This window comes from Pelodiscus sinensis, chromosome 28 (assembly GCF_049634645.1).
Source record: "Pelodiscus sinensis isolate JC-2024 chromosome 28, ASM4963464v1, whole genome shotgun sequence".
Lineage (NCBI taxonomy): Eukaryota > Metazoa > Chordata > Testudines > Trionychidae > Pelodiscus > Pelodiscus sinensis.
This window is the reverse complement of record NC_134738.1, coordinates 5,446,396-5,473,518: the sequence shown is the minus strand read 5'-3', so window position 1 is coordinate 5,473,518 and position 27,123 is coordinate 5,446,396. Positions and strand designations below refer to the sequence as shown.

General features: G+C 60.8%; 2 protein-coding genes across 4 annotated transcripts; one reads left to right on the top strand and one right to left on the bottom strand.

The window, feature by feature from the left end:
* Positions 1–307: 307 nt before the first annotated feature.
* Positions 308–8,899, top strand: MAT2A (methionine adenosyltransferase 2A). The gene is made up of 9 exons (XM_075910981.1): positions 308–465; positions 3,702–3,779; positions 3,897–4,019; positions 4,203–4,315; positions 4,437–4,580; positions 4,832–5,050; positions 5,519–5,701; positions 6,315–6,448; positions 7,346–8,899. Exons 1-9 carry the CDS (start codon positions 375–377, stop codon positions 7,446–7,448), a joined length of 1,188 nt encoding a protein of 395 aa, XP_075767096.1. The 5' UTR covers positions 308–374; the 3' UTR covers positions 7,449–8,899.
* A 2,358-nt stretch (positions 8,900–11,257) lies between these two features.
* Positions 11,258–26,434, bottom strand: GGCX (gamma-glutamyl carboxylase). Of its 3 annotated transcripts, none has more exons than XM_075910977.1 (15): positions 25,881–26,132; positions 24,615–24,824; positions 22,759–22,917; positions 22,193–22,358; positions 19,838–19,916; positions 17,589–17,695; positions 15,959–16,122; positions 15,418–15,695; positions 14,785–14,916; positions 14,069–14,220; positions 13,664–13,833; positions 13,263–13,393; positions 12,641–12,788; positions 12,207–12,402; positions 11,258–11,859 (listed from the first exon to the last, which is right to left on the bottom strand). In XM_075910977.1, the coding sequence occupies exons 1-15, from the start codon at positions 26,101–26,103 to the stop codon at positions 11,703–11,705; spliced, it is 2,472 nt and encodes an 823-aa protein (XP_075767092.1). In that variant the 5' UTR covers positions 26,104–26,132; the 3' UTR covers positions 11,258–11,702. The 3 variants fall into 3 exon arrangements, with proteins under 3 accessions (XP_075767092.1, XP_075767095.1, XP_075767093.1); XM_075910980.1 differs by lacking the exon at positions 25,881–26,132 and adding an exon at positions 25,432–25,586; XM_075910978.1 differs by lacking the exon at positions 14,785–14,916 and having other exon boundaries at positions 25,881–26,434.
* Between the last annotated feature and the right edge of the window lie 689 nt (positions 26,435–27,123).

Genomic DNA, 27,123 nt, shown 5'->3' with positions numbered 1-27,123 from the left:
GTCAATCCAAGTGGCAAACCCGGGGGGGGGCACAGTTCTTCCCTGTACGCCTTGCGGGGCCGACTTAAGGACGGGATTTATTGCCTTGCCCTGTGGCGAGTTGTGAAGAGACATTTCCCTTCCTCCGTCTCCGAGCGAGCTAGGCCATGTGGCAGGGAAGGGGATTTATTATATAACGAGGCCCCCTCCCCCGGGGAGTGGTTGAGTCCAGGCCCGCTCTCTCCGCCCTCCCCGAGATTGGCGCGTTGCGGCGGGGCGGGGCCTGCCGGAGGGGGCGGGGCCGAGGAGGGTATAAATAGGGGCGCTGCTGAAGCGCCCTTCTCGTTCTGCCGAGCCCGCTGCCCATCGAGCTTTGTTCCTGTTTTGCCGCCGCCATGAACGGGCAGATCAACGGCTTCCGCGAGGCCTTCATCGACGAGGGCAGCTTCCTCTTCACCTCCGAGTCCGTGGGGGAGGGGCACCCAGGTGAGGCCGGGGGCGAAGGCGGGAAAGCGGCGGGCTCCGCAGGATGCGCGCGCCGCGCGGGGGCGGGGGATGGGCCCCTCCGAGCGCGCGCCCTGCGCCCTCAGCCGCACGCGCGCGCCGCATTGCGGGCTCGGCCGGGCGGCACGTGAGCGGCGCCGCGCGCCCCTGCAGCGCCCGCGTGGGGGGTGGGGCGGTTGCCCCCCTCCCGCCTCTTCCGTCCCCGCGCGTGGCCGCTTCCTGCGCTAGTCCCGCGCAAAGGGCAGGGCACGAGCCGCGCGCCGGCCCCGTGAGCGAGCGCGTCCACGGGGGGGTCCCGGCCTCCCTCCCCCCCAATTGTGGGCGGGGGCGAGTCGTGGGGGGGGTCCCGGCCTCCCTCCCCCCCCAATTGTGGGCGGGGGCGAGTCGTGGGGGGGGTCCCGGCCTCCCTCCCCCCCAATTGTGGGCGGGGGCGAGTCGTGGGGGGGGGGCCCGGCCCCCCCAATTGTGGGCGGGGGCGAGTCGTCGTGGGGGGGGGGGGGCCCGGCCCCCCCAATTGTGGGCGGGGGCGAGTCGTCGTGGGGGGGGGGGTCCCGGCCCCCCCAATTGTGGGCGGGGGCGAGTCGTCGTGGGGGGGGGGGGTCCCGGCCTCCCCAATTGTGGGCGGGGGCGAGTCGTCGTGGGGGGGGGGGTGTCCCGGCCTCCCCAATTGTGGGCGGGGGCGAGTCGTGGGGGGGGTTCCGGCCTCCCTCCCCCCCAATTCCTGGCTTTCCCGCGCGCGCCCCCCCCTTAGCGCCCCCCCCTTAACGCAGCACCTGAGGGCTGAGCACACTTACATCCGGTCTCTCCTCGTGATTCACCCTTGCTCCAGCCAGGGGCTGTGGGCCTGGTGACTGGTGCTCATGGGGGCTTCCTGTGATTTCCCCACATCCGTGGCAAGGCGGGATTGACCTGCGTCATAGCCCTGGACCCTGGCTTTGTGTTGGCTACTAACGTGGTTTTGTCTGCAGCCTCCATTTTGGGGCCTTGTTCTGTTCAGATTCCCATTCTCAGCTCACACTGCATGACAGACTCAATCCTCTGCCCCTGCTGCAGAGGCTGCCTCAGATGGGTCAAGCCAATGGCCAGTGATGGTCAAGCATAGACTGGCTAAACAGGTGACCAGGCTTCAAAACCTGCTGCTAATAGTCTTGCAGGTGAAGCCAGGCTGCAGCAGTGCTCACATTGATTGTTGCTGCGTAATTCTAACCAGCAGTCCTCTGGTATCCTGGGTATGGGATTTTAAATTCTCTTTAGTCTATTTTGTTGTTTTTTCTTCACCGTGTAAGAGATTAATAGTTCGCCTGTAAACTACATCCAGGGGAATTTTTTATCTCCCTGGGTACTCTACAAAATGATGCTTCTTGTTGCATCCTTTCCAGCACTGCTCTTTCACCAGTCACCCTGAAGTTCTGAGGAATGAATGGATTAGAGATGACAGGAAGGGGGTAGCTCAGTGTCAGGCTTCCCTTTATTCCATTTCATCCCCCTGCAGCGCACAGAATTAGGTCACTTGCTACATGTCTGATCTGAAAGGTCATTGTCAAGGACATCTAGCCCTGAGTAGCTTATTCATCACAGAATGTGAACAGTTCTTGCAAAGCCCATAGTGCGTTAGGGGTTTCAGATTGCTCTAGAATTGTCTGCAGCAGTCATGCTGGAGTGACGCTGACCAGCTGAAACCAGTTCTGCAGTCAGGTGGGCAGTGCTGCTGGTAACTTAGTTGCTTCTTGGCAGCCATGCCCAATGGCAGTGTGAATGTAGCCTACAGTATTGCATGTTAGTGTGTAGTCATTTAAACAATTAACTGATAAACCTGGGTTTATTGATTAATCCAGATGAGTTGCACGCACGCACACACCCCTTGCTGCCTCTATCAGTGCTGAATTTTAAGCCGGTGCCTCATGCATGCTAGTTCCCATGGAGCTACATGCCCCTCCTGTGGAGCTACTGGGGGGGGGCAGGTGGGAGCCAGTGCCTTGGGGTGCACTGCCCCTACTGCCACACAGCTGCCTCTTTCAGAGGCAGCAGTGTGTGTGGGGGGGGGGGGGGCAAATGGGATTCTCGAGCAGCCTCTGATGGCAGTGCTATGGACAAGCCACTCTATGGGGATGCTGGAGCAGCCTCCGTTCCTGGTAGCAGCTGGGGTGTTAGCAGCATGTTGGATACAGAGTAAGGGATGTTAGAGCAGTTTGGCTAATCGTGTAGTTGATACAAATTGTATCACTTACAGGTTAGTCGATAAGAGGGGCTGTTCTGCAGAGCTGCAGTGGTGGGTAGCTCCCATGGGCTCTTACTGCTTTTAAAACACAGAGGTGCCAGATGGCATGGTATCAGCTTGTGCTGCTGTTCAGCAGCCCGTTTGCTGCAGCCTCCCCTATCCCCTGCTGCCTCTGATAAAGGCAGTGCTGGGAGGGAGGAGGGGGACTGGCTTTTAAGCTGACTTCTGCCAGCACCTGCTCCTGTCCCCTCCTTGCTGCCTCAAGTGGGGGAGTATTCCACTCTTACTTGCTTATCCCTGATAGAGGCAGCATCGTGGGTTGGCAGGGGACAATCTGGGAGTGGATCCAGGAGCACGCTGGCTGTTGGCCCTGCCCCCATGGAAGCATTTTAGTAACTGTAACCACGAAAAATTGTTGTGGCTACACAATTACTAAAATAAATGCTATCCAACATCCATCTTAAAATGCCATCAGTGGGGTTATGATGGGTGCATGCAGACTCTTGCTTGTGTGGATGCGAATCTAGAGTGATTTTGCTGCAAGTGGCCATTTTGGCAGGCTGATTTTTCTAAAATATCTACAAACCAAATTGAGGCTGCTACCTTCAGTATGTGCTAGAGGGCAGAGCCACTTGCAGATCGGGTGCTGCTGTGATTTGGGTGCCAGAGTAAATCGCTTGGCAGCAGGTTGTTGTGCTCAGGGCTGTGGGAGAAGCTGTGTGCATCACAAAGGTGGAATAAGTGACTCCATTTAAGTCCTGACATAAATGTAACTTGATCCTAGGAGTGCCACTTGCACATGCTGCATCTGAGGGAAGTAAATTACAGTGTAAGATGGCACTTTTGCCTGGGGTTGTGTAACGGCAGTGGTTGCTTTCTGTTTGCAAACGTATGTGGAGACTCCCAGAGTTGGGTGTAATTCAACATATTGACTGGAAAGAGGGAGTTTAGTGAAGTGCACTGTGGCTGGAAAATGACTGGCTGCTTGATTTCTTTTCAGATAAAATATGTGACCAGATCAGTGATGCTGTCCTTGATGCCCACCTTAAACAAGATCCAGATGCCAAAGTTGCTTGCGGTGAGGTTACCTAGCCTAGGAAATGGGGAGAAATTGTACCTGTTAAATGCACTTTCATTACTTTAGGAGAGCTGTTTCTCCTAGTGACACTGAAGTTGATCTTTTATCCTCTTCTAGAAACTGTTGCAAAGACAGGGATGATCCTTCTAGCTGGCGAGATCACATCTAGAGCTTCTGTTGACTACCAGAAAGTTGTGCGTGACACAATCAGACATGTTGGTTATGATGATTCTTCTAAAGGTAAGGGTTTCTGGCTGCCTATGTCTGTGTTGGGAAGCTTGTGTTGCTAGCTTTGAGTAGAATGCTCTTGGCTGCTGTCGGTGAGTTGGCTGAGTATTTGTTCCTCGGAACACCATCACCTGTTCGGGGCTAGATGGATAAAGCTGGGATTCTGTGAGCCTGAAATTCTGCTTTGTGTGTTAGGGTTTGATTACAAGACTTGCAACGTGCTGGTAGCCTTGGAGCAGCAGTCCCCTGATATTGCCCAGGGAGTCCATCTGGACAGGAATGAAGAGGATATTGGTGCTGGGGACCAGGTTCGTATTCTAGTAATAGCTCGTCTGAGCTTGGAGATGTTCTAGTGTATGGGACATATTTAGCACTTCTCAGGAGTTGGGTCTGAAGTTGAGGTTCTAGACTCTCTCTCCTGTCCCATAGGGCCTGATGTTCGGTTATGCTACAGATGAGACTGAAGAGTGCATGCCCCTGACCATTGTCCTAGCGCACAAACTGAATGCCAAGCTGGCAGAGCTGCGGCGCAATGGCACCCTGCCCTGGCTACGGCCTGACTCTAAAACTCAGGTAAGTGGAGCCCTGCTGCACAGCTCCAGGAACGGGCGTGTGTGCAGGAGCCTGGCTGCTGGCCTCAGCGCGCTAAAAGCAGAATGGATTTCAGTTCTTTGGGTGGGGGAAGGGGGCCAGGAATGAAGTGGCACTAGTCTGTGTTCTTGCCCTCTAATGTGCTGAGTGGGACTATGGAAGGTGCTACTGTCCCTCCCTGTTAGGATCTACTGTAGATGTGTCTGACTGGTCTGTTGGGGGTATCCTTTCAGGTGACTGTGCAATACATGCAGGACCATGGCGCTGTCATCCCTATCAGGGTCCACACGATTGTCATATCTGTGCAGCACGATGAAGATGTCTGCTTGGACGAGATGAGAGACGCCCTGAAGGAGAAAGTGATTAAAGCTGTTGTGCCTGCAAAGTACCTGGATGAGGATACAATCTACCACCTGCAGCCAAGTGGCCGCTTTGTCATCGGTGGGCCCCAGGTAAAACTTACTCGATACTCCAAGTCCAAGAAATGGATTCGGGTGTTTCACACCGTACTTGTCAGCAACAGGGAGGTAAAAGGTTAACCAGTTACCTGCTGGGTAATGCTTACCAGTTAACCAGCAGCTCAAGACTGGAGCAGCCCCTGCCCTCAGGATCCCAGTTATCCAGTTAAATGTAATGTTTAACAAGTTAACTTTTTAAATGGGCTTTTACATCTCCAGTTGGCAAACCAGTGTTTTGGAGCCGAAAGCTGTTTGTACAGTTGCACTAAAGTGAAATCCAGTTATTGTGAAGTGGGGACGGGGGTTAATTTGAAAGCCCTGTGCCTGCTGATGTTAGAGGGGTCTTGTGATTAACTTCAGTGGGTACAAGGGTTAAGTTGGTGTGAGCAGTTATTTGGGGCAGCTAAAGTACTGCAAAGGGACCAGTGTTTGTAAACTGAGTCTAATGGGAGTTAATTCCAGGGAGATGCTGGCTTGACTGGCCGGAAGATCATCGTTGACACCTATGGTGGCTGGGGTGCTCATGGAGGAGGTGCCTTCTCGGGGAAAGATTACACCAAGGTGGACCGTTCCGCTGCTTATGCTGCTCGTTGGGTAGCCAAGTCCCTTGTCAAGGCTGGTCTGTGCAGGAGAGTGCTTGTCCAGGTATGGCCACCTGCTGCTGAGGTTTGCAAGTGAGCTGGCTGGGCAGCTGGTATTGGTGGCTGGCAGGATCTCTGCCTTTAAAGCCCCACTGAACCAATGATCTTGGGGCACTGTTATGCCAGAGAAGGGGGTGTGGCTAGCAGTATTGGGAGCCCATAATTCCCAGCACCATCCCACCAATTTGTACTGATGGGAAGCTGATGGTGCAAGTGGTGAATAACTGGAGCTTGTAATGGGGGTAGCAGATCATGCCCAAACCTAGGGCGCAGTGATCTGTGGCTGGCAGGGACCAGTGCCGTGTGCTGCACTGGGTGGGTGTTCCTGCCAAGTGACTGCAGAGCAAAGGGTGACCCTGGAATAGGAGGCGAGATGAGAAGGGAGCGTGGGCAGCGCAGGGGAACATGAACAGGCAGTATGCTTAGGGCAGCTGGATGGCTCGTTCCTGGTGGGGTGTGGCATGAGAAGCAGTGGAGGGGCGGTTTGTGGAGAGAGGAGTCCGTGTTATGGGAACCAGGTTGCCCTTCAGACTTGGGTGAACAGGTGTTGGACTGGAGGCCCGTGCGGCCATCTGCCTGGCTAGTGCTGAGACACGGGATCTCTCCTCTGCCCACAGGTGTCCTACGCAATTGGAGTGTCCCACCCACTGTCCATCTCCATTTTCCATTACGGCACTTCTCCGAAGAGTGAGCGGGAGCTGCTGGATATTGTGAAGAAGAACTTTGACCTGCGCCCTGGGGTTATTGTCAGGTAAAGATGGTAATGCATGCCCAAGGGTCGCTCCCACTCCCTTGTAGGGAAATCTCTTACTGCCAAGGAGTAGGAATTGAAGGCCTGGGTAGATTGGCAGTGCAAATGCTGCTGGAGTGGATCCTTACCATGTCACTGAGGTAGAAGTACACTTCTCCAGGCTGGGCTGCCTAATACCCTACCCCATTTCTGTAACCAAATGGGCGGCTTAAGTATCTGAGAGCACTTGAAGGCCGAGGTTGCCTTAAGACGGGGGCTAAATGCTCCTGTATTAAAATCTAGGATTCTAGAGCAGACTTGGCTGCCTAACCATCTTAGCAAACCCTTTGGGTGCACTTTTGAGCTGGAGTGTTGTGCTGCTGTTTGCATTCATGCCTGTTTTGCAACCTGTGCTGGAAGCATCAGATTTAAAGTCAGAAGTAGCCATTGGGCTAAGACAAGAGCTGCTTAAACAGAAGAGATAAGTGGTTTCACCAAATGGATCACCAGGTGCTGATATGCTGTAACCCTGTCGGGTAAGTATCTCATGATGTCACGTGAGTTCGGACACTTGTCGTTTCTCAGGAAGAGTTCAGACTGACCTGCAACTAGCGACGTGTCCTAGGACCCATCTAGAGAACAAAGCCTGAGAAACAACAACTGCTTTTTAAAGGAAGTGAGGAGCCTCAGTCAGAATGAATCCAGTTGCGTGTAGTCTGGTTTTATAGCAAGGTGGAAGGTGTCTTGGCCTCCCATGCAGCATATGTAGTTCCAAGCCTGCTCCACCAAGGGGGTGTTTGCCTCCATGACTTCCCCCTGCTGAGGAGTGAGGTCACCAAACCAGAGCCTCTGAACTGTCTTGTTTGCTTTGCTTGTGATTGATTGCTCTGTATTAAGTTTGGGACTTGTATATTCCAGGGATCTGGATCTGAAGAAGCCCATTTATCAGAGGACTGCAGCCTATGGCCACTTTGGTAGGGACAGCTTTCCTTGGGAAGTGCCCAAAAAGCTAAAGTATTGAGTGTTAGGCTTTTCTCCCCAGACCTGTTGGCGTAGGCTACAGAGAAGCTTTCAGGCTCTGGGGGAAAGAGCCCCTCTTCCCTCACATCCTGTCCTCCTGCTCAGCTCTTACTCAGCAAACCTCGTCCATTGTCATGGGGACCATGAGTTAGACCTACCCTCCTAGTTCTGGCCCGTGCTCCTTTAGTGGAACTGGTTGAGCACAGGCTACCTGTGTAATGGCCCAGAAACAAGCAGGCAGCAGCCTGTCGCATAAACGATGCTCTAAGATTGGCTCCATTATGCCCGAGAACCCAGCCCGAAAGCCTAAACTGCAGTGAGTCCCCTTCAGATGCTGACTGAGAAATTGTCCTTGTACCGTGCACGTGGGGTCTGCTTCACCATGGCCTCTGTCCAGCCCGCCAAGCAGCATGATTTGTGGTGTCTAGAATGTAGAGCCTCCTAGTGCCTGTAACACGCTCAGTCTGACTGTAGCTTTAGCCTGGGAGCGCTTCCCCCTAGCAGACCAGCCTTGCATGCAACAAGTTCCACTTGGAGCTCCAGCCTGCTGCAGTTTTTATTCAAAGGCAGTTCTTTACCCATTTGTGGCGCTTTACGCTCTTATTCCCTCTGGAGCTGCACCAGATTTTAACCTCTCCGCTTTCAGCTGTCTCTTGGGAGGACGTACGTAATAAGGTTTTTTAAAAAAGAATCAATCCTATGCATGGTTTCAGCACTAGCCAAACCTCACCATCCCCTGTCAACGGGCACTTGGCAGCCAGGGGATGTATTACAGAGAAGTCCCCAGGCAGTACCCGAGGTCTGTAGGCTGCACACTTTGGTACCAGAGTAATTTTTTTCTTTATAAGAAAGCTGGAGAATTCCACACTGCACAGAACTCCTCCTGGGTTTTTAAACTTTGTTTTATTTTCAAAGCCAGGTCCAATTTGTGCTCTGGACAGTTGGTGTCGCTACAGAGAAACCAGCTTCCTTCAGAGCCACAGGTGCATTTGGAGGGGAGGAGAGGTGGCAAAAATAACCCTTCATACTTGAACATTTTTCTAATTGCTTATTTATTGTGCTCTGGGGCAGGGTGTGAGTACAGAGAAGCCCTGGGCTCAGATGGCAGCTTTTTAACACATTTTTTGACACCATGATTCTTTGCCATGTTTCCAGCATTCCCTGATAGGCCAAGGTGTCCTACAGAAAAACCTTGGGTCACACCTACAGGGGGTCTGGCTGGTGTGAACGAAATGGAGAGGGCGAAGCTAGGGCAACTGGCCATGGGAGAGGCTGATTTGGCTGGTGTTGTACAGAGAAGCCAGCTTGTTTACATGCTTTTCCCAGGGTCTCTTCCCTGAGTGGAAAGTGCCTTTCGTGATCTATTTTTCTGGAGGTTTATTACGTATGTCTGGTTCTTCACATCCCACCAATTAACTGAAGATCTGAATAAAGTGCTAGGTTCTACCTGAACAGTCTCTGCACCAAACTTTATGTGGAACAGCACATCCCGTGGAGGTGGGTATGGCTCACTCGTGCCCGTGGATAGGGCCACACTAGGTTACGTCTGTGGGAAGGGGGATGGAGTCTGTGGCCAGCTGTTTGCTTGCTCTGCTGTGGAGAGACTAGTGCTTAATTGGGAGGCAGGGGATAATTTTCCACTTCTTGTTCCCTCTCGGTTTAACCCGGTGTGCCTCAGGCAGGGTGGCTGTAGGTTGCTTGAGGTTTGGGCTGTGAGCTGAGCCTAAGACAACTTCAGCTTCTGCTCCTCTGCATTAGAGAACTGCACCAGGCTGGCCAGGGGCCCTTGGTCTAAGTACAGCTAGCACGGTGCATGCTCTGCTGCCAGGAGCTTCCTCCAGGGTCTGGGGCTTCTGCCTGACTTGTTTGCACCAGCAGGGCTGTTTGGGATGTCCCAGGCTCCTGGGGGTTAGACTAGTTTGGCAGAGCCGGATGGTCTCTGGTGCAGTTTGTAAGGGAGGCTGTACGGGCCTGAGCAGGCTCTGGCCTTAGTGCTGCTCCTGCTGGGGGAGGGCAGGTTGCAGGAGGAACCTAGCAAGCTCACAGGTGCCCTACAGTGGGGGGGTTGTAAGGGGAGGAAGTGTCAGGCGGGCAGGTTTTGGGGCTTTCGGGCAGAGCTGGTACTCCTGGGCTACAGGCTCAGCAAAGGGCGGTTTGTGGCTGAGCCATTTCCTAGGGATGGGGGGGGGGGGGGGAGGAGAGGAGAGATGGATGGATTTTTCAAGTGGCCACACATCCAGCATCTGCTGCTTGGAGTCAAGGCCCAGATCTAGGCTCTAGTCCAGTTCTATGGCTGACCTGGGACTGGGCATGTCTGTTTCCCGGTGTGGCTCCCTCTGTCAAGATGGCATTGGCCAGATCTGGGCCTGAGGGCCACAGTGCAAGGTGTGGCAAGGGGGCAGTGGCATTACCCAGATAAGAGGCTCCCTGGCCAAGCTGTGGGCAGACCTAGGGCTCCAGCGAGCTTGGTTGTCCTGGGCTCTAGTCACCAGTGAGTGGGACAAAACTGAGCCCCTGCTGGGGATGCAAGCCCTGTGTGGGGGCAGGTTGGCACTGGGTGCTGTGGTTCCATCAGTCCCACTGCTCCTTCCCCCTGAAGCCAGCTTGGGGGGAGGCAGTGTGTTCTGCTTCCCAGGGACTGGGCCCTGCAGTGGCCCTCTGGGCAGGTGGCCATGCTGTGACACCCAGTTGGGCTGGCTGAGGCAGCAGGGATGTCTGTACAGCCAGGCTGGGCAAACAGCATTGCTGGCAGACCTGCTCCTCTCCCCTCCAGAGCCAGCTGTGCCTCTTCCATCACTGCCCCAAGCTGCAGGTGGGCAGGGCCTGAAAGAACCCAGCCTGCCTCCTGTCCCTGCTCGGCCCACTGGCCAGCAGCTGGCCCAGGAGCTGAGCCCTGCTGTCTTGGCTACTGCATGAGGGGGCTGATGCAGCTGACACTCAGCCCTGCTGACCTGGCTTCCCAGCCCCAGCTAAAGCCTTAAGTGGCTTGGAGCTACCTTCATCCAAATGAAGCTTTCAGGGCTCTCTCTGGTGGTGCCCCCCTATTGCTTCAAGTGAAAGGGGGGGCAAGCCCAAGCCCCCACCTTTCCTGGCTTGTCCCTTAGCATCTGTGCATGTGGCCCTGGTTCACCCAGCCCTGCTGGATGGGGACAGGGCCCAAAGCTGAGCAGTGGCTCAGCTCCCAGGGCTGAGTAAAACACCCCCCAGCCCTGAGCAGGTTCCTGGTCCCAGGTAGGTAGGGGGAGGATCAGGGCCCAATCCTGAACTCCCACTCCCCAGCAACACCTGGCTAGGGAGCAGGTGGCCAGGCTCTGCAGCCCACCCTGTGTATGTCAGTCTGTCCTACCCCAGCCCTGCACTATTCTCAGGCTGCCATGGGGTCGCTGCCTGGGACCTGCTGGGCAGGCAGCTGGAGACCAGGGGCCAATAGGGCTCTGCAGTGGGGTGGCCAGCAAGAGCTTCACCCCCAGCCCAGCAGGCACCAAAGGGGAGGGGTCATGGAGCCTCAGGCACCTGCAGAGGAGACAGCTGGTGCTGGGATCAGGGGTGGGCTCTAGGTCAATGCTGCTGCCTCTGTTCCTGTTTGGGGGGAGGGGGAGAACCCACATGTAGGGATTCTGTGCTGTATGGGGGCAGGATTGGGGGGGAGGGGTACAGTTAAAAGCAAGAGGCTGGGCACAGACCAGGCTGGAGCCACACATCAGCTACCCCTACCTGCCCCCACCCCATGCAGACTGGGGGGGGTACTGCTCACTGCAGGAGGAGAGACAGGGCCCCTCCCACAGGCAGGGGCAGGAACCAGCCCCAGGCTTAGAAACAAGGCGCTTTATTGAAGGAAAGGTTAAGCCCATTGAGCTAGAAGCCAGTGCCCAGAGAGCACCCCTCCCCCAGTGTCCCTCGTGCCCCACCTGGCCTGTCCCCAAGGGAGCTTGCTCACTGTTGGGCACGTTGGCCTCATCCCCAGACTGAGTCCTGACAGCCACCCAGCCAGGCCCCCAGCTCCCAGCCCTGCTCTACCCTCCCTGCAGCAGTCAGTGCTGGCACAGGGCCAGGCTGCAGGAGATTCCCAGACAGCCGGGGCTGAGCCGTGCCCATGGCCACAGACAGAGCTGGAGACAAGGGGCCCCCTTGCATGAGCACTAGCAGCCCAGCAGAGATGGGGGACCAAGGGTGCACTGGGCAGTCCCACGGAGGTGGCAGTTGGGCTGTAAAGCCCAAGGGGGGGAGGAACCCCTCTCTGATGTGCCCGCTGGGGTCAGAGCTCAGTCCGCTCAGGCTCCTTCTGCCCCCCTTCTGGGCTTGTGGTGCCCTCCGGCTGCTGCATGTTGGCAAAGGCCACTTCCTGCGCCAGCTGCTCCAGAGACGGGCGCCCCAGCACCAGGTTCCTGAGTGAAATCCAGGTCATCAGGAAGCTGTGAGGGAAAGAGCAAGGGCTGACTACAGGCCTGGGGAGAGCACTGGGTGCACTTGCCAGGAGGTGTCAGTAGGGGGCTTGTCTGTCACGGGGGCGGGGCTGGGAGGAGGCGGGTGCCCTGCCGGGGGCCCGGTCTGTCACGGGGGCGGGGCTGGGAGGAGGCGGGTGCCCTGCCGGGGCCCGGTCTGTCACGGGGGCGGGGCTGGGAGGAGGCGGGTGCCCTGCCGGGGCCCGGTCTGTCACGGGGACGGGGCTGGGAGGAGGTGGGTGCCCTGCCAGGGCCCGGTCTGCCACGGGGGCGGAGCTGGGGGCCAGTCTGTTGCCAGGGCGGGACCGGGCGCTCACCTCCGGCGGAACAGGAAGTACTTCTTGCCAGCAAAGCGCTGCAGCCGCTCCCCCAAGGTGGCGTTTCGCCGCCTCTGCAGCTCCTCCAATCGCTGCTGGCGCCGCACGAAGGCCTGGACAAGAGGGTCCGGCTGTGTGGTGGTCCCCAGGGTGCCATCCAGGATAGGCTGTAGCTCGGGGGGCAGGGGCTCTGTCTCTGCAGCAGGGGGACAAAGCGTGAGAGGGTGACTCACCCCCAGGGACCCGAATGCCATAGGGAAGGGGAAGCGTTCAGGACAACCCCCCCGCTTGCCTGCCTGGACACAGGCACTGGTGCCCAGCAGGAGGGGTATCCGCCTGTTACACACACACATCCTGCCCCTCACACCGCAGGGGACCTGAGCTCAGGGCAGCACCGGCCCCAGTGGCCAGGAGCCAAGTGCCCACGGACTCACCGCTGCCGTTCTGCACCTTGTCCCGCAGCTCCTGCAGCTGGGTCAGGTTCCGCTCCAGGGCCACGTCTGTGGTGTTAACGTAGACGTACATGTAGCAGGAGGGCTCGGGCGACACTGTGTGCACCTTGTGGTACTCGCCTGGGGGCAGCTGGACCGGGGGGGAGGGGTCAGTGACTGGCAGCAGGCCAAGTGGGCTAAGCAGCAGCCAACTGCCCTCACCCAGAGGCCTGCCAGGCCGGACTCAGGCTGGGTCTAGGCTGCAGTCGCTAGGGGAAGAGACGCAAACCGAGAACCACAACAGGAGAATCTTTCCCTGCTTTTTTTTTTTTTTTGGAAGAGACTTTTCTGAAATTTGTCCTGTTTACACGGGGCCAAGTTTCGGAAAAGCCTCTTTCGGAACATCCCCCCTTCCTGAGGCAACGAGAACGGTTCAGAAACTGTTCCTTGGAGCCCTCGGGATCCTGGAAAAGCTGCAGTGTAGACATAGCCACAGTGCCCAGCTTGGGGGAGAGGGGGCAGGAATCCCCCCCCCCCAGATCTGAGGCCAGGCCCCCAGCACATTCAGCAGATCGAGGCCAAGAACCAGCCAACCTCCCTGCCAGGTCTGGGCCCCCACCCTTACCTGCATCCTGTCCCCCTCCCGCAAGGTGTAGTTCCTCTGCTCCTTGAGGATCTCCACTGCCACCTCCCCCTTCAGCAGCTGCAGGCTCGTGTTGCCCAGGTCCTCGCTCACAAAGTTCTCCAGGTGCAGGCCTGGGGTGGGCACAAAGGGGGTGAGTGGAGCCCTAGGGGACCCACAGGACATGCCCATGACTAGGGTGCCAGCCTAGGGGCTCCTGGCCTCGGGAAAGTGACACGAGGGCCTGCTGGGAAGTCTCTCCTGGAACAGCCCCTCCCCATCTCCCGCCTCGCAGTGGGGAACAGCTGCCCGGGAACAGAGCTGCTCCTTCAGGTGACACTGCAGCGGCCGAGGCTGGGGCAAGCCAAGGGGCTGTTCAGAATGGGACAGGCTGTGGACCCCACCTGGGAAATCAGCGATGAAAACCACCTCGGTCTGGTTGTCCAGCGAGCCCTCGATCTGCTGCAGCGTCGCTCTCCAGGGAGACAGGTTGACCAGCAGCGGCTTGAGCCACGGAGTGTGGCGGAAGGGAGACCACTCGGCCTGCACGATGTCCACCTGCGGGTCGAAGAGCCTGGCCGGCAGGAGGGACCCAGTGAGTGCCGGGGGTTGCAGCCACAGGTCCCTCTGGTACCCTGCCCCGACCTGGCTCATCCCCCCAGGCCCAGGCCAGAGCCAGCCGCCGGGTCACTGCTGACCTGGAGAGGCACCAAGTGCCTGAGGTGGCCAGGAGTCGGGGTGCCCTGAGCTGGGCAGGGGGCTGGCCGGCCCTTGCCCCGCTAGCTGACCTGTGCCCCCCCCACACTCGCCTCTGCTGGAAGCGGTCGTTGATGGAGACCCAGATGTCGAAGTAGATCTCGGGCTGCGAGACGTTGTAGCTGTGCAGCAGGCGGCTCAGGCAGGTGGCGTACTGCTTCAGCATGTCAGCGTGGTCCTTCCAGCGCCGGCTCTGCGTGAAAACCTGCCCAGGCACCAGCCGCTCAGACCCAGCCAGGGCAGCTCTGGGCCTGCAGAGATCCCACCAGCTGTTTCCCCACTTGTATCAAGGCAGCTAAACTCAGCTGCATCTGAGGGACAGAGCCAGGCCTGAGCGCAGGACTCAGAAAGCCCTGGCAAAGACCCCCCAGGTCTGAAACCCACACTGCACACATGGGAATGTAAAAAGACCAGCCCCCTAGGGCATGGGGCTCCAGCTGGCACACAGGGCAGGGAACCACTCACCGACAAGCAGAGTTTGGGGGAGAGGAGTCAGCAGGACGACAAGGTTCTAACCAGAGCTCAGGGAGGGGAGTAGGGTCTAGCAGTTAGAGCTAGGGCAGCAGGCTGGGAGCCAGGAGTCCCGCGTTCTAGCCCTGGTTCTGGAAGAGATTTCCTCTGTGACCATCAGTCAAAACCCCCTGCATGCCTCAGTTTCCCCATCCATGCAATAGGTGCGGCCTGGGGCCACCTTTGTGACGTGCCCCGAGAACCTGAGAACAACTGGAACCCAGGAGTCCTGGCTCTGCCCTGGGGCGGGGTCACTCACCCCCGGGTTGAGGTAGCCCAGCTCCCCTGTCACGCCATCCCGGTAGGTGATCTTCACGTGCTGGTGGGAGCGGGAGTGGACCATCATGTCCCAGGAGTAGCCGTACAGCCCCTGGGTCCAGTTGTTGTAGCCCTGGGGCAGGGGGCAGATGTCAGGGGGGGGAGCCCTGGCCCAGCACCCCACTGGGTTCCAGCCTCTAGCCCAGGGAGCTGTTTGTGCTGCTCCTTTGCTGCCCCCTGCTGGGCAGGTGGGGATCAGCAGCCGTGGCACCACAGCCTACCTTGAAGCCACGGCTCGGGGCCCATGCCCCCCCTCCCTGCACCCACCCCAATACCTGCGTGGGGCTGCTGACGCAGGCTCCTGGGGAAAGTCAACCCAGCTAGGAGGGGGAGGACCCAGCCCCACACATGACTCCCCATGCCCCTGGACATAGGTGGCAGGGGAAGTGAATTGGCACCAAGCAGGGGTCCCAGCTAGTCCCTCTCCTGTGTGAGCACCAGCTGCCCTGAGCAGCTATGCCTATGGCCTGTTCCCTATAGGCTCCCTATGCCCTCCGCTAGCCCCCAACTGCTGGGGGGCTCCCCGCCCTCAGAGTACCCAGAGCCCGTGCTGGGCGCCCCAGTGGGGCCCTACCTGGGTGATGAAGTGGGAGTAGGGCAGGAAGAGCTGCTCCAGCACGTACAGCACAGTGAACAGGGCCCCCAGCTTCTGACGCAGTCCTGGCCCCCGTTCCCTCTTGCCCTGGCCCTTGTGCTCCGGCCCCCTGTACACGCATGCTGCACTGGGCTGCGGCGGCTCCAGGGAGGGCAGGAGCCTGCGGAGACAGGCCGGGAACCTGGCGCCCAGGCGGCGTGGCCAGTCCGGGTAGCAGAACAGGGGGCTGGTGGCAAGCATGGTGTAGGAGAACATGCCTGTGGGGGAACGGAGACATCAGCCAGGGAACACCCCACCCTTCCCCTCCAGGCAAGCCATGGGGTGGGAGGACAGCAGCCAGGGGGATTAAACTCGGAGGGGGAGGGGAGGAGGCAGGACTCCTGTGTTTTCTCCCCAGTGCAGTGGGTTAGCTCATGGGGAGGCAGCGAGGGGCCAGGACTCCACTCCCAACTCGGGGGGGGGGGGGGGGGGGGGGGGGGGGAACGGGACTCCTGTGTTCCATTCCCAACAGCCCCCTTACCGATGCTGAAGAGCTGCGAGTTCATGCAGTGGAAATAGGAGACGAAGACGAGCGCCACCGGGCGGGTGGCATCAAAGAACAGCAGGTAGCCAGCCGTCAGGTCCAGCATCAGGCCCCCGCCGTGCACCACCAGCAGACTGGTCATCTCCTCCGACAGCACCAGCCTGGGGCACGCAGGGGTGAGACCCTGTCCTCTGCCCAACACGAGCCTTCTCCCCTGCAGCCCCCAGGCCACCTCCCCCTCCATACCCAGATCCTCCATGTTCTCCACCCCACGGCAGCCCCCAGGCCACCTCCCCCTCCATACCCAGATCCTCCACGTTCTCCACCCCACGGCAGCCCCCAGGCCACCTCCCCCTCCATACCCAGATCCTCCATGTTCTCCACCCCACAACAGCACCAAGCCCTGTATCTGGGCTCTGGGCCCGGGTGAGCGCGAGGGAGAAGGGCAGCCCCTGGAGGTGCGGGGGATAGTAACGCCGCATCCCCTTCCATGGTGGCCAGTGATCTCGGGGTGGGAGGACGGGGACCCTGGATGGCCAGGGAAGGAAATCCATGCCCCAGCCACTCCGTTTCCCACTAAGCCCCATGCAGGGCCTCAGCGGATGGGGGTCCCCCTCCCCTGCCGGCCCCAGCAGAGAACTGCTAGGGTGGAGGCAGCTGTCTGGGGCCAGCAGGGAGGGGCCCCTTCCCCCAGCTGTGGCAGATCCATTTGGAGCCCCGGGGAAGCAGCCAGCACAGGAGGCCCAGCTCCTAGGCAGAGGGCCAAGGGCTCCACACACTAGGGCGCCCAAGGAGGGGCAGGCACCAGGCAATCTGCCTTAGCACCCAGCTCAGCCCAAGCTCCAAACCCCGCACCCAGAGCCAGCTCCTGCCCCTCAAGCCCCCAGCTCCACCCCAACCCCAACCCCAGCCCTGAGCCCTCCCCCCACCCGAACTCCCTGCTTCACCCCTCAGCCTGGAGCCCCCTCCTGCATCCCAAGCCCCGCATTCCCAGAGCTCTTGCCCTACCTCGGAGCCCAAACCCCCAGCCAGAGCCTTCGCACCTCTGCACCCCAACATCCTGCCCAAGCCCCCTGCGCCCCACCCCCACCTGATGAAGTGTGTTATTTGCATATAAAGGTGATGTGTCGCACACCCCCTCCGGGCCACACCCCCCGCACGCTGGCACACGACAAAATTCATTCTGCTGGGGGAGAACTCGAGGGAGCCATGCTTGCCACCCTCCCTGCACCTGCAGCTCTTCCCCCTGGCTGGACTCCCAGGTCCCCTCCCTCTCCCTGGATTCCCATCACTGTGAAATGGCTCCGGCCCCCAGCCTGGGTCAGCGTTCGCACCCCAGGTCTTGGGGGCACTGCCCTGAGCTTGTACCCTTGGCGCAAAGACCTTGGCAGGGGCTTTGTTTCCCAGCACTCCAGCTATCGCCCACGGTCTGCCGGCATGGCAGGGGCCAGGGCATGGGGCCGTGCTAGGGGACTCAGCCGTCAATCCCACACGCAGAGCAGCGCCCGCCTCCCTGTGGGCGGGGTCCCTCTGCAGGCACCCAGCCATGCTGGCGGTCAGGGTGAGACAGTGACTGGCCAGTGCCCACAGCAGCCAAGGAACCCAGAGCTTGCCCCCCAGCACTCACTTGAAGGGGTCGAAGAGCCAGTGGCGGGACAGCGACCCCATGGAGTAGCCTTCTACCCAGTCAGCATCCAGCTTCTTGATGCCCGCGATGAAGTAGACGATGAAGATCTGAATGACACAAGTGCCGTGAGCAAGCCCTGCCGGCACCAGGCTCCTGGGCCAAGTTCCCGCTACGCTGCCCGTGAATCCCACCCAGGGCTCGTGGCTGCAGCAGGGCAGCTCTCCCCCGCCCTCCTGGCTGTCCCCAGAGCGTGTCGATACATCGCCGCTTAGTCATAAATCTCTGCACTAATCGTGAAGATTTCAACTTTGCATCGAGTCCTTTTATACAGAAACTCTGCACCTTTTCATATCGAACATAGAAACTTTGTAGAGTCTTGGTAGGACAGGCCCTAAAGAGAAGCAGTGTGAAGAGAACGTCTTTGCACCAGAACAGATCTACGGGCTGCCCTATGGAGCGACAGGCTAAGGCGGAAGGCGAGCACGTCCGGGCAGTTGGGAGGGGCTGGAATCCAGGTCCACGGACAATGGGACCTGGGAAGTGGGCTCCCTGAAAGACGACTGGACCTGTGGACGCCTTGGGAGTCAGCAGCAAGGGCCTGCTTTTGGAAGCCCCCTCTTTGGAGGGGAATGTGGCACCACTGAGACACCCTCCCGCAGAGGCGCCACAGACACTGACTGCATATGCCTACGATGATAGATTTGTAGGAGAGGGGAGCCACTATCAATCTAAGGTGTCCAGCAGGGGGACCCCGGGTTTTCTTCTTGTCAACATGGGAGCAGCAATCCGGATCGGCTCCCCACCTAACTCGCCTGGCCAGTGCAGTTAGGGGGAGCAACTACTGGTAACAACTGGGGGGACCAGACAGAGTGTGCGTGGATTGTATCAGGTGCATGCCCAGCACGGATTGCTGCGTGTATCACCCATAGATGTGGCGTTCTGCCCTACCCCCCTGGAAAGCTCTCCTGCCGTGCTATTGAGTACAAGTGGAGCCACTGCAGCAGGGGAAGGGGGGGACCAGCACAGCAGGTCTGGCTCCTAAGTGGGGGAACCCTGGGGCTCCACGAGCTGCCTCTGCCCTGAGGGGGCGCTCCCAGGCCAGCTGCTGGCCCCAGGACACACCAGGCAGCCCACTTTAGTGCTGCTAACCAGGAGCTACCCAGGTAAGCCTGAGCCCCAAGCCCTTGCCCGCAAACCTCCTCATGCCTGGCCTCACTCGATGCCCAGACCCCCCCTGCACACCAACCCCCAGTCCTGAGCCTGTATCTCCAGCCAGGGCCCGTGCACCCCAGCCCTGAGCCCCCTCAGCCCCATGCCAATTTTGTTATGTACCCCAATACGGAGGTGATGTGTCACACATCCCCTGCACACTGGTGTGCACAAAATTCATTCCACTCGGGGTGGGAAAAAGAGGGAGGCCTGGGCCGGGCCCAGCCATTAAAACCAGCCAGCATGAGGCACAGAGCGAGGAGGCAGAGTGCACGCTGAGATCACTTACAGGGGAGGGGGGTGTATCTGCCTGCACCTTTCTTACCAGGTCTCAGAGGCCTCGCTATTTTTATCCCTGCATCACAGGTGGGGAAACTGAGGCAGGGAGGGGCTGGGATGGGACCAAGGTCACAGTGAATCAGCAGCAGAGGTAGGAATACAACCCAGACCCCCATCTCTTGCTCTAGGTCAACCCCTCTCTCAGCCCCCAGAGCACTGAGGTTGTTGGGGCGGGGGGAAGGTTCCCTCTAATCTCTTCCATCTGCGTGAAGATTTTTTCCATCCATGTGCAGAATAAATGTTCACGTGCACTGGGGCATGTGCCAATGTGCACCACCAACAGTGACTAACCCTGAGCGTGGGCATGCTGCTAATCAGCCGGGCAGCACTGGAATCCCCCCAGCTTCCAGGGACCTCTGGGGCGGGGGCGAGGGTCTGGCTGCCCTCACCCTTCCAGGCAGCAACATGCCCAGTGCCCCCTTGTGCTCAGCCTGAGTGACTGCACCAGCCTTCTTAGCCCCTTCAGCAGCATGGCCAACCCCACGCCAGATGAGAGGGACCCAGCAAGGGTCCTGACCAGACCAATGGCCGGGCAGGGAGCTCTGCTGGGAGCCACCTCCCCAGCCGACACCCTCTCCCGGCAGCTGGGGCAGCCCCTTGCCAGAGGGGCTCAGAGCAGCGCGCCCTGCAGGGCAGAGCGAGGCAACGCACATGTGGGGTGGGGGCTGCCCCACACGGTGCCCGCAGGCCCCCGTTCGTACCTGCATGCGCAGCACCGTGTAGTTCCACAGGGGCACGTGGGCGTTCCTCTTCCGCCGGTCCCGGAGGCCGTCGATGGACCTGGGGGAAGGAGCTGCTGTCAGGGTCTGGCTGGGCTGGCGCAGCCAAGCCAGGGGCCCTTGAGCAGCCGAGGCTGCCCCACCACTGGCACCCTGGTACTTATGCCAGAGCCTAGCTATGGGCAGGCCTGGCAGCAGCCCCCAGCTGGGCTATGGGAACCAGGCTCCAGCCCTGCACGATGTAGGGGTGAGACTAGCTGAGCAAGGGGACCCGTCTGACTTTGCTGCAGGCCGGGTTAGACGTGGGGCTGGGCGTTCAGGGGTGCGACCCGGGACCACACGTCTGAGCGCTTGTTCTTGTGCACTGCAATCAGGTGTGTGCGCATGTGCACGGCTGCCGTAGGGTCGGCCTGGGCACCCCCTGGAGTCGTGTCCCCAGGTGCTCAACACAGGACCCTGCCAAGCTGCCTCCCACTCAGCTCCTTCTTCCCGTGACAGCGGGAACAGCCTGGTGATCTCGGTGCGTCTGGGCGCAGCAGCAGCCCCTCCCACGGGGCGTCAGGTGCTATTGGTGAATAGCTAGCGAGAGATTCTCTCTGGGGGGGTCCCTTCCCACCCATCTCGACTCCGGGCAGGCCTGGTCCCCTGGCTTCAAAGCTTGTGAAACCTACAGCAAGTCTGTGCCCAGCAGAGACCCTCACTCTTATCTGAGGAGCTTAGGAGGGGGCCACCGCATGGGCAGGACCCTCAGGCCCCACACAGGGAAGGAAGGACAGAGGCAGCACCCAGCCCGCAGTGATCCAGGGAGGATGGACCCTGCACGGAGCACCCAGCACCATCAGTAAGAACAAGGCCTTGCAGCACCGTTCGGGCGCCCCCAGTCCCTGGTGCCACAGGAAAAGAAGAGGCCAGACAGGCCGATCTCCCGCTCCTCGGCCTAAGGATCCAGCCCCTGCGAGACCCGCCAGCTGGGCCCTCGTCTGGTGCCGAGCCAGAGCTGGGCGCTGCCCCTTCAAGAGCTGCTGCCCTTCCAGGCCCTGCTCTCCCCACCCAGAGGGCACCTTCTCGAGGGAAGCCACAACAGCTGCCACGATGCTCCCTGAGCCCTAAGAGTGACCCAGCAATGCCTGGAAGCAAAGCTCCTCCGTGGTCCTCAGGCTCTGACACCTTGGGGACCCCTGTAGGTCCAGCAGGAGGTTCTCCACCCAAGACTGACTCTCTTGCCCAGCACTGGGGCTCATGCACCGGCAGCCCCCAGCCCACTGCCCTTTCCACCACGCCGGGGCGGAGTCCAAGGTCCCATTCTAGGGGGGCATCCTGGTTTCAGCCACATTCGTGACCCCTCTGGCACCGGCGGGAGGCATCCAGACGCCTCCAGCCCCAATGGCCACACCGGAGAGTTCTGCAGATACAAATCTACCCGTGGATCCACAGGCCTCTACTCCGAAGGGACACTGCAGCCAATGGAGAGCAGCAAGGGGCTGTCGCCCCGCCCCAGCAGCCTGGCTGTACCACTCTCAACCCCGCCCCAGCAGGCCTGTATGACCCGACGGGAGATGCTGCTGTGGCGATGGCACAGTGGAGCCTGGCAGAGCTGCGGATACAGATGCCCACCCGCGAATAGACATTTGCAGCTACACGGGGCTCTACACGCCGGCGCAGACGACGGTGGCTCTGGCCCCGACGGGGACACTCTCAGCAGGTGGAGCCTTCCCTGAGTCATGCTCCCCCTGCACCGAGGGCCCACGACACTAACGTATCCCTGGTTGGGGTCTCGGCCTCCCCAGGCGAGGTGTTGGTGGCACAGCTCCAGCTCCAGCCTTGGCAGACAGCAGCTTCTCCAGCAGTTGCTGCAGAGGCCTGCCCAGGGCCTGGGCACCTCGGCAGGGGCAGTAGTGGAGGATGCAGATCCACGGGTGCCCAGCCTCACCCCTCCGGACTGGCGTGTTGCCTTGCCCCTTATGAAGGCCAGGCCTGACCGACAGCTAAGCACCATGAACGCCCATGCCATCCCAGGGCCACCAGCACCACTAAGCCCTGACGCACTGCAAACCGACACAACAACCGGGGCTTTCAGGGACACGCCCCGAAAAATCAGGAGGCCAAAGGCCTAGACCTTCATGGGAGGAAGGTCCCCTCGTGGGCTGGTGGCAGGGGACTCCCCAGGAGTGGGGCTCGGAGCGCACTGGCTGCAGGCCCTGCCTCCAGGGACCATCGAATAATCATGTAACCACTAAGATTTGGTGCAGTTACACGATTATTAAACTAAACATCGAACATCCCTCATTTCCGGTAGCGTAACCTCAGCCAGGAGCGGGTCTGAGCTCAGGGCCCTACCAGTAGCGGTTGGCATCCATGAGGGCAAGCTGGAAACCGAGCAGGCCGTACAGGTAGGAGTGGTTGTTCCAGGCCGTCTTGTCCAAGAAGAAGACGTACCAATAAGGCAGCACGAAGAGCAGGCAGCTCAGCCGGTAGCAGCAGCCCAGCATGATCCCCAGGGCCCCTGGAATGGGTGGGAGGGGTCAGCAGGGGGCACGGGTCCCCCCTAGAGCTTCACAGTCTGGACCCCACATAGTCAGCATCTGCAGGGTGTGGCTCTGAGCCTGTCCCCACACATGGTCATCAACTGGCAAAGTTGCCCTGGCATGGCTGCGTCTAGCATGGGCTGGCTAGGCCCCCACCCCCACATGTGGCTTGAGCCCCAATATCAAACCAGTCAGGGCCTCTCAGACAATGCACCTCCCCAGCCCCAGCCAGCCCCCTCAGCTGTGACATCCAGACCCCCCAGCCCTGCCCATGACACCCAATCCCTCCAGTCCCGCCTCCTCTGGTCCCCCCCAGCCTCCCTGATCCCTCAGTAGTGCCCAGCCCCACCCACCAGCAGTCCCCCCCAGGGCCCTCACCCAGCAGCATGACCGTGTAGAGTAGGTACATCCAGTCCAGGGGCAGCGGCTCCAGGAAGTTGAAGAGGGGGAAGCGACAGACCTCCAGCCCATCCAGGTACCTGTGGTCCAGGTAGCTCAGGCCACGCTCCTGGGGGATGTCCAGGGCCATCAGCAATCCTGACACATGGGCAGACACATTATGGGGAGGGTCCCCTGGCCCCCCTTCCCTCATGGCTAGCCCAGAGGTAACTGGGCCCCCCAGGCTCAGCCAGTCCTGGAGGTGGGGCCAGCAGCCTGTGCAGTCGGGCACAGAACCTCAGCAATGAGGCAACCACATGGCAGCTCTGCCAAGAGCCACCCCTACCCCACCAAGAACCCACCCAACCAACCGCAAACACTCCCGACGGGGACCCTCCACCTGAACCCAGCCCTGGCTGAGCACCACATCCCTTTCACCGGCAGGGAAACAAGACTTGCCAAGGCTACCCTCAGGAACCTGGGCACCCCGCCTCCCCACAGGGCTGGCCTCACTGGCTATAGCAGCCCAGCAGGGATCCTGCTGTTCCCTCCCACACTCCCCTGAGCTGGCAGAGGAGCCCAGCCTCACCCAGGGATGCTGCCCCAGGTCTGGCTCACACAGCAGCTGGGAGACCCAGACCGTAGGCCTCTGGATGGAGCCTGCCTGGCCAAGCAAGGCTGCTAAGGACCAGGAGAGGCAGCCACAGGCAGCAGCAGGAGCCGCGTCATGGGAAGCCAGCATCTGTGAAAGGTGCCAGGCTGCGGGGAATCAGGCTTGCCCAGGGCAAGGCTGGGCAGAGAACCCAGGAGTCCTGGCGCCCAGCCCCCTCCCCAGCACTGTGCAGGGACAGTAGAGTCAGTGGAGGACAGTGCCCCTACTGAGCCCCCTTTTCCAAGTAGCTGAGCCAGCCTGTGTCTGCCTCACAGCGTGACTGCAGGACCCTTCCCCCGAGCCCCAGAGTCTCCCGTGAACAGCCAGAGGGTTCCCCCCTTCCCCACCGGGCCTGTCTGAGAGCATGTGCTGTGCTGGGGCGCAAGGCCCCTCCTGGAAGGACCTGACCCAGATTCACCCCCACCCTCCAGGGCGCACTGGGGGCAGGAGGGGTGTGGCCAGGGGATTCCCACAAGCTCCCAGTGCCCATGTGCTGCCATCTCTGGGCAGCCAAACACCAAGATCTGCCCCTCCCCCGGGAGGCAGAGTTGGGAGCCCCCTATGGCGCCCTCCTGATCACTGGGGCCTCCCTTCCCCATGCTGAGGCCAAAGTCCCTCCCTCCCCCGCAAGCAGAGGCCACTGGCCCTAGCTACATTGCAAAACCAGCTCTGCCCAAGGACTGGACCCACCCGCAGGCAGCCCAGCAATGGCAGGGCAGCTGGCGGGGGGTGGCATGTGGGGAGACTGTGGGGGTCAGAGACTCTGAGCAGGGCCCACATGGGTCCCCTCAAGCAGCAACCCAATCCACGGGGGCTGGGAGACCCAGGGATGCATTGCTTCCAGAGTCAGGGCTGTGGCTGGGGAAGAGGGGCTCCTCCCTTCTCCGCTCCTGGAGCCCCACACAGATGAGGGACAGAGAGCAAGCTCCTGGGTCCTCTCCCCAACCCTGCTCTCCCTCTAGCCCCCTTGTGCCTCAGTTTCCATCTGTAAACATGGCAAACAACACTGACCCAGCAGGACGTGCTGAGATCAGGAGGCTGGGTTCCACAGGGGAGATGACAGCACCATCATCCCCAGCACCCAAGGGACTTTATTGCCGCAGGACACAGGGTCCCGGACACACGGATGATTCCAGAGGTGACCCTGGCCAGCCGGGCTCCCCAGCACCAGCGCGGCTTGAGGGGCCGGGATCAGGGCACTCACCAAAGAGGAAGCGGAAGATGCCCAGGGAGGCCGGGTCCGTGGGCCTGTTGAGCAGGCAGACGAAGCGGTGCCAGCTGGACAGGTCAGCCCATTCGAAGCCCAGCAAACGCTTGGCCCAACTGCTCCTCGGCTGGGCAGGGCCTGGCGCGCCCTGCAGCCCGTCCCCAGCGCGCCGCCTCGGGCCGGCCGAGGGCTCCGACAGCAGGGCAGCTGCAAAGCACCAGGGCAGGAGTCGCTTGGGTGGGGGGCGCTGGTGCCCCACACGCACGGTGCTGAGGTCGGCTCCCAGCTCCGCCGCGCCCACCCAAAGCCTGGCCCCCAACCCGGCCAGCGCCCCTCACAACCGCCCCCCCCACCGGCCCCCCCCACCCCCCCCCCCGGCCCCCCCAGCGCCCCTCACAACCGCCCCCCCCACCGGCTCCCCCAGCGCCCCTCACAACCGCCCCCCCCGCGCCCCTCACAACCGCCCCCCCCGCGCCCCTCACAACCGCCCCCCCACCGGCTCCCCCAGCGCCCCCCCCACCGCCCCCCACCGCGCCCCTCACAACCGCCCCCCCACCGGCCCCCCCAGCGCCCCTCACAACCGCCCCCCCACCGGCCCCCCCAGCGCCCCCCCCACCGCGCCCCTCACAACCACCCCCCACCGGCCCCCCCAGCGCCCCTCACAACCGCCCCCCCCACCGGCCCCCCCGCGCCCCTCACAACCGCCCCCCCCACCGCGCCCCTCACAACCACCCCCCCACCGGCCCCCCCGCGCCCCCCCCACCGGCCCCCCCAGCGCCCCTCACAACCGCGGCCCCCCCAGCGCCCCCCCCACCTGCCGCGCGGCCCCGTGGCGGCTCCATCTCGCGGATCGCAGCCCCCGCGCTCCGTTGCTAGGACACGTCACCAGCGGGGCAGCCGCAAAGCGCGGGGGGGAGGGGCGTCGCTTTACGGCAGCGCTGAGACGGGCGCGACGGGCCCCTCCAGCCCCGCCCCCGCCCGCAAGGGGGCGCTGCACCCCCCCCCCCCCCGCCCTTGCGGCGCCCGGACGCCTGGTTCTTCCGCCGCGGGGGGAGGGGACAGGGCGCGGGGCTGGCCCCCCGTTTCGTGCAATCCCCGCGGCCCCCGGCAGCGCTGGGGGGATGGGACCCCGGGGGCAGGGGTCTGCTCGTGACTCGCTGTGCGACACTGGCCGTGCCCGCTCTGTGCCTCAGTTTCCCCCGCTGTCCGATGGGGTTGCTGAGGCTGAAGGGGGGGAGGAGCTTCAAGTCTCTGGGATCTCACCGGAAAGGGCGAGGTAGCAGCCCTGCTGCTGCGGGTCGCCCGGCGGGCTGGGAAGCTGCAACGAGGGGCTGCTGGAGACGCCTTTCTCCTCTGCTGCTGACTCTGCGTGTCTTACCCCCCTCCCCAGCCCTGTGCAAACCCAGCACCTTTTGCTCCCACGGCAGAGCTCAGCCAGCAGGTTCTTCCAGCTGGGCCACATTGAAGGGAAGAAGCAAACATGCATAGCCCCAAAATGTTACTTTCTCTGTGGCTTTGGCCCGAGGGGGAGGAAGCAGGCCCAACCTGGCGGGGGCGGGGGGTTGAGAGATCTCCCCGATGTTCTCCACAGCCACCGTTTTTCCTAGAAAACGAAATCCAGACCCCATCTGGTCTCACTGTGCAGAAAACCTTTCCCTGGTGATGCTGGGGAAAACCAACATGGCTGCATTTGCCTGAGTTGGCAGAGAGCCTGCGCCCACCACTCAGACACCTGCACGGAAAGAGATGGGCCCTTCCTGGGCTGGAGTCTGCCCCCTTCCTCCCTCAGTTACCTCAGGCCAGTTTCCATCAGGGTTAAACTAAGTGCTAGAGGGGGAGCTGATCAACCCTGAGCACCCCATCTCCAGCACCAACTGCTTCAGACATGCAGGAAAATCCAGTCCCTGTGAGCAGGGACTTCTGCCTGACCCTTGGGGCCATCAGCCCTGGAACATGAGACTTGATTATGACTGTAACAGAAAGAAAAGAGGAGGCATCCCTTGTGGGGGAGGGTGATTGTGAGGGGGGGTAGAAGCTACTTGTTGGTAAATCTCTTTGTGATCGGGCAGGAAAGGGAAAGGGCAGCATGGCCCCAGGGGCAGAGAGCAGGGCGTCTGGCAGACTGGCTGGGGCCTAGGCAAGTGGGCGGAGCCTTGGCTGGAAGTGACAGGACTGAAGTGTGCCAAGCGGTGCTCCCGCAGCCATGTAAAGGGCCTGGGGCTGCAACAGTGACCAACGGCCCCAGGCCCTTTTGAATGGCAGGGCCCTGGGGCAGTTGCCCCTCCACCCCCCGTCAGTGGGCCTGGCAGGGGGGGCGCAGGATGTGCCGGGATTGTGCCCATCAGGCGCCATGGCAGCAAGGAAGATGCATGAGCGGGGGGAAGTGATATCGGAGCTGTGTCGAGCCCCTGCGCTGCATGAGTGCCAGGGCTGGGCAGGCCAGGCAGTCACCAGTGTCCTCCAGAGCCCCCAGCCCCCTTTCACTGCCCCACCATCTAAACCCCCA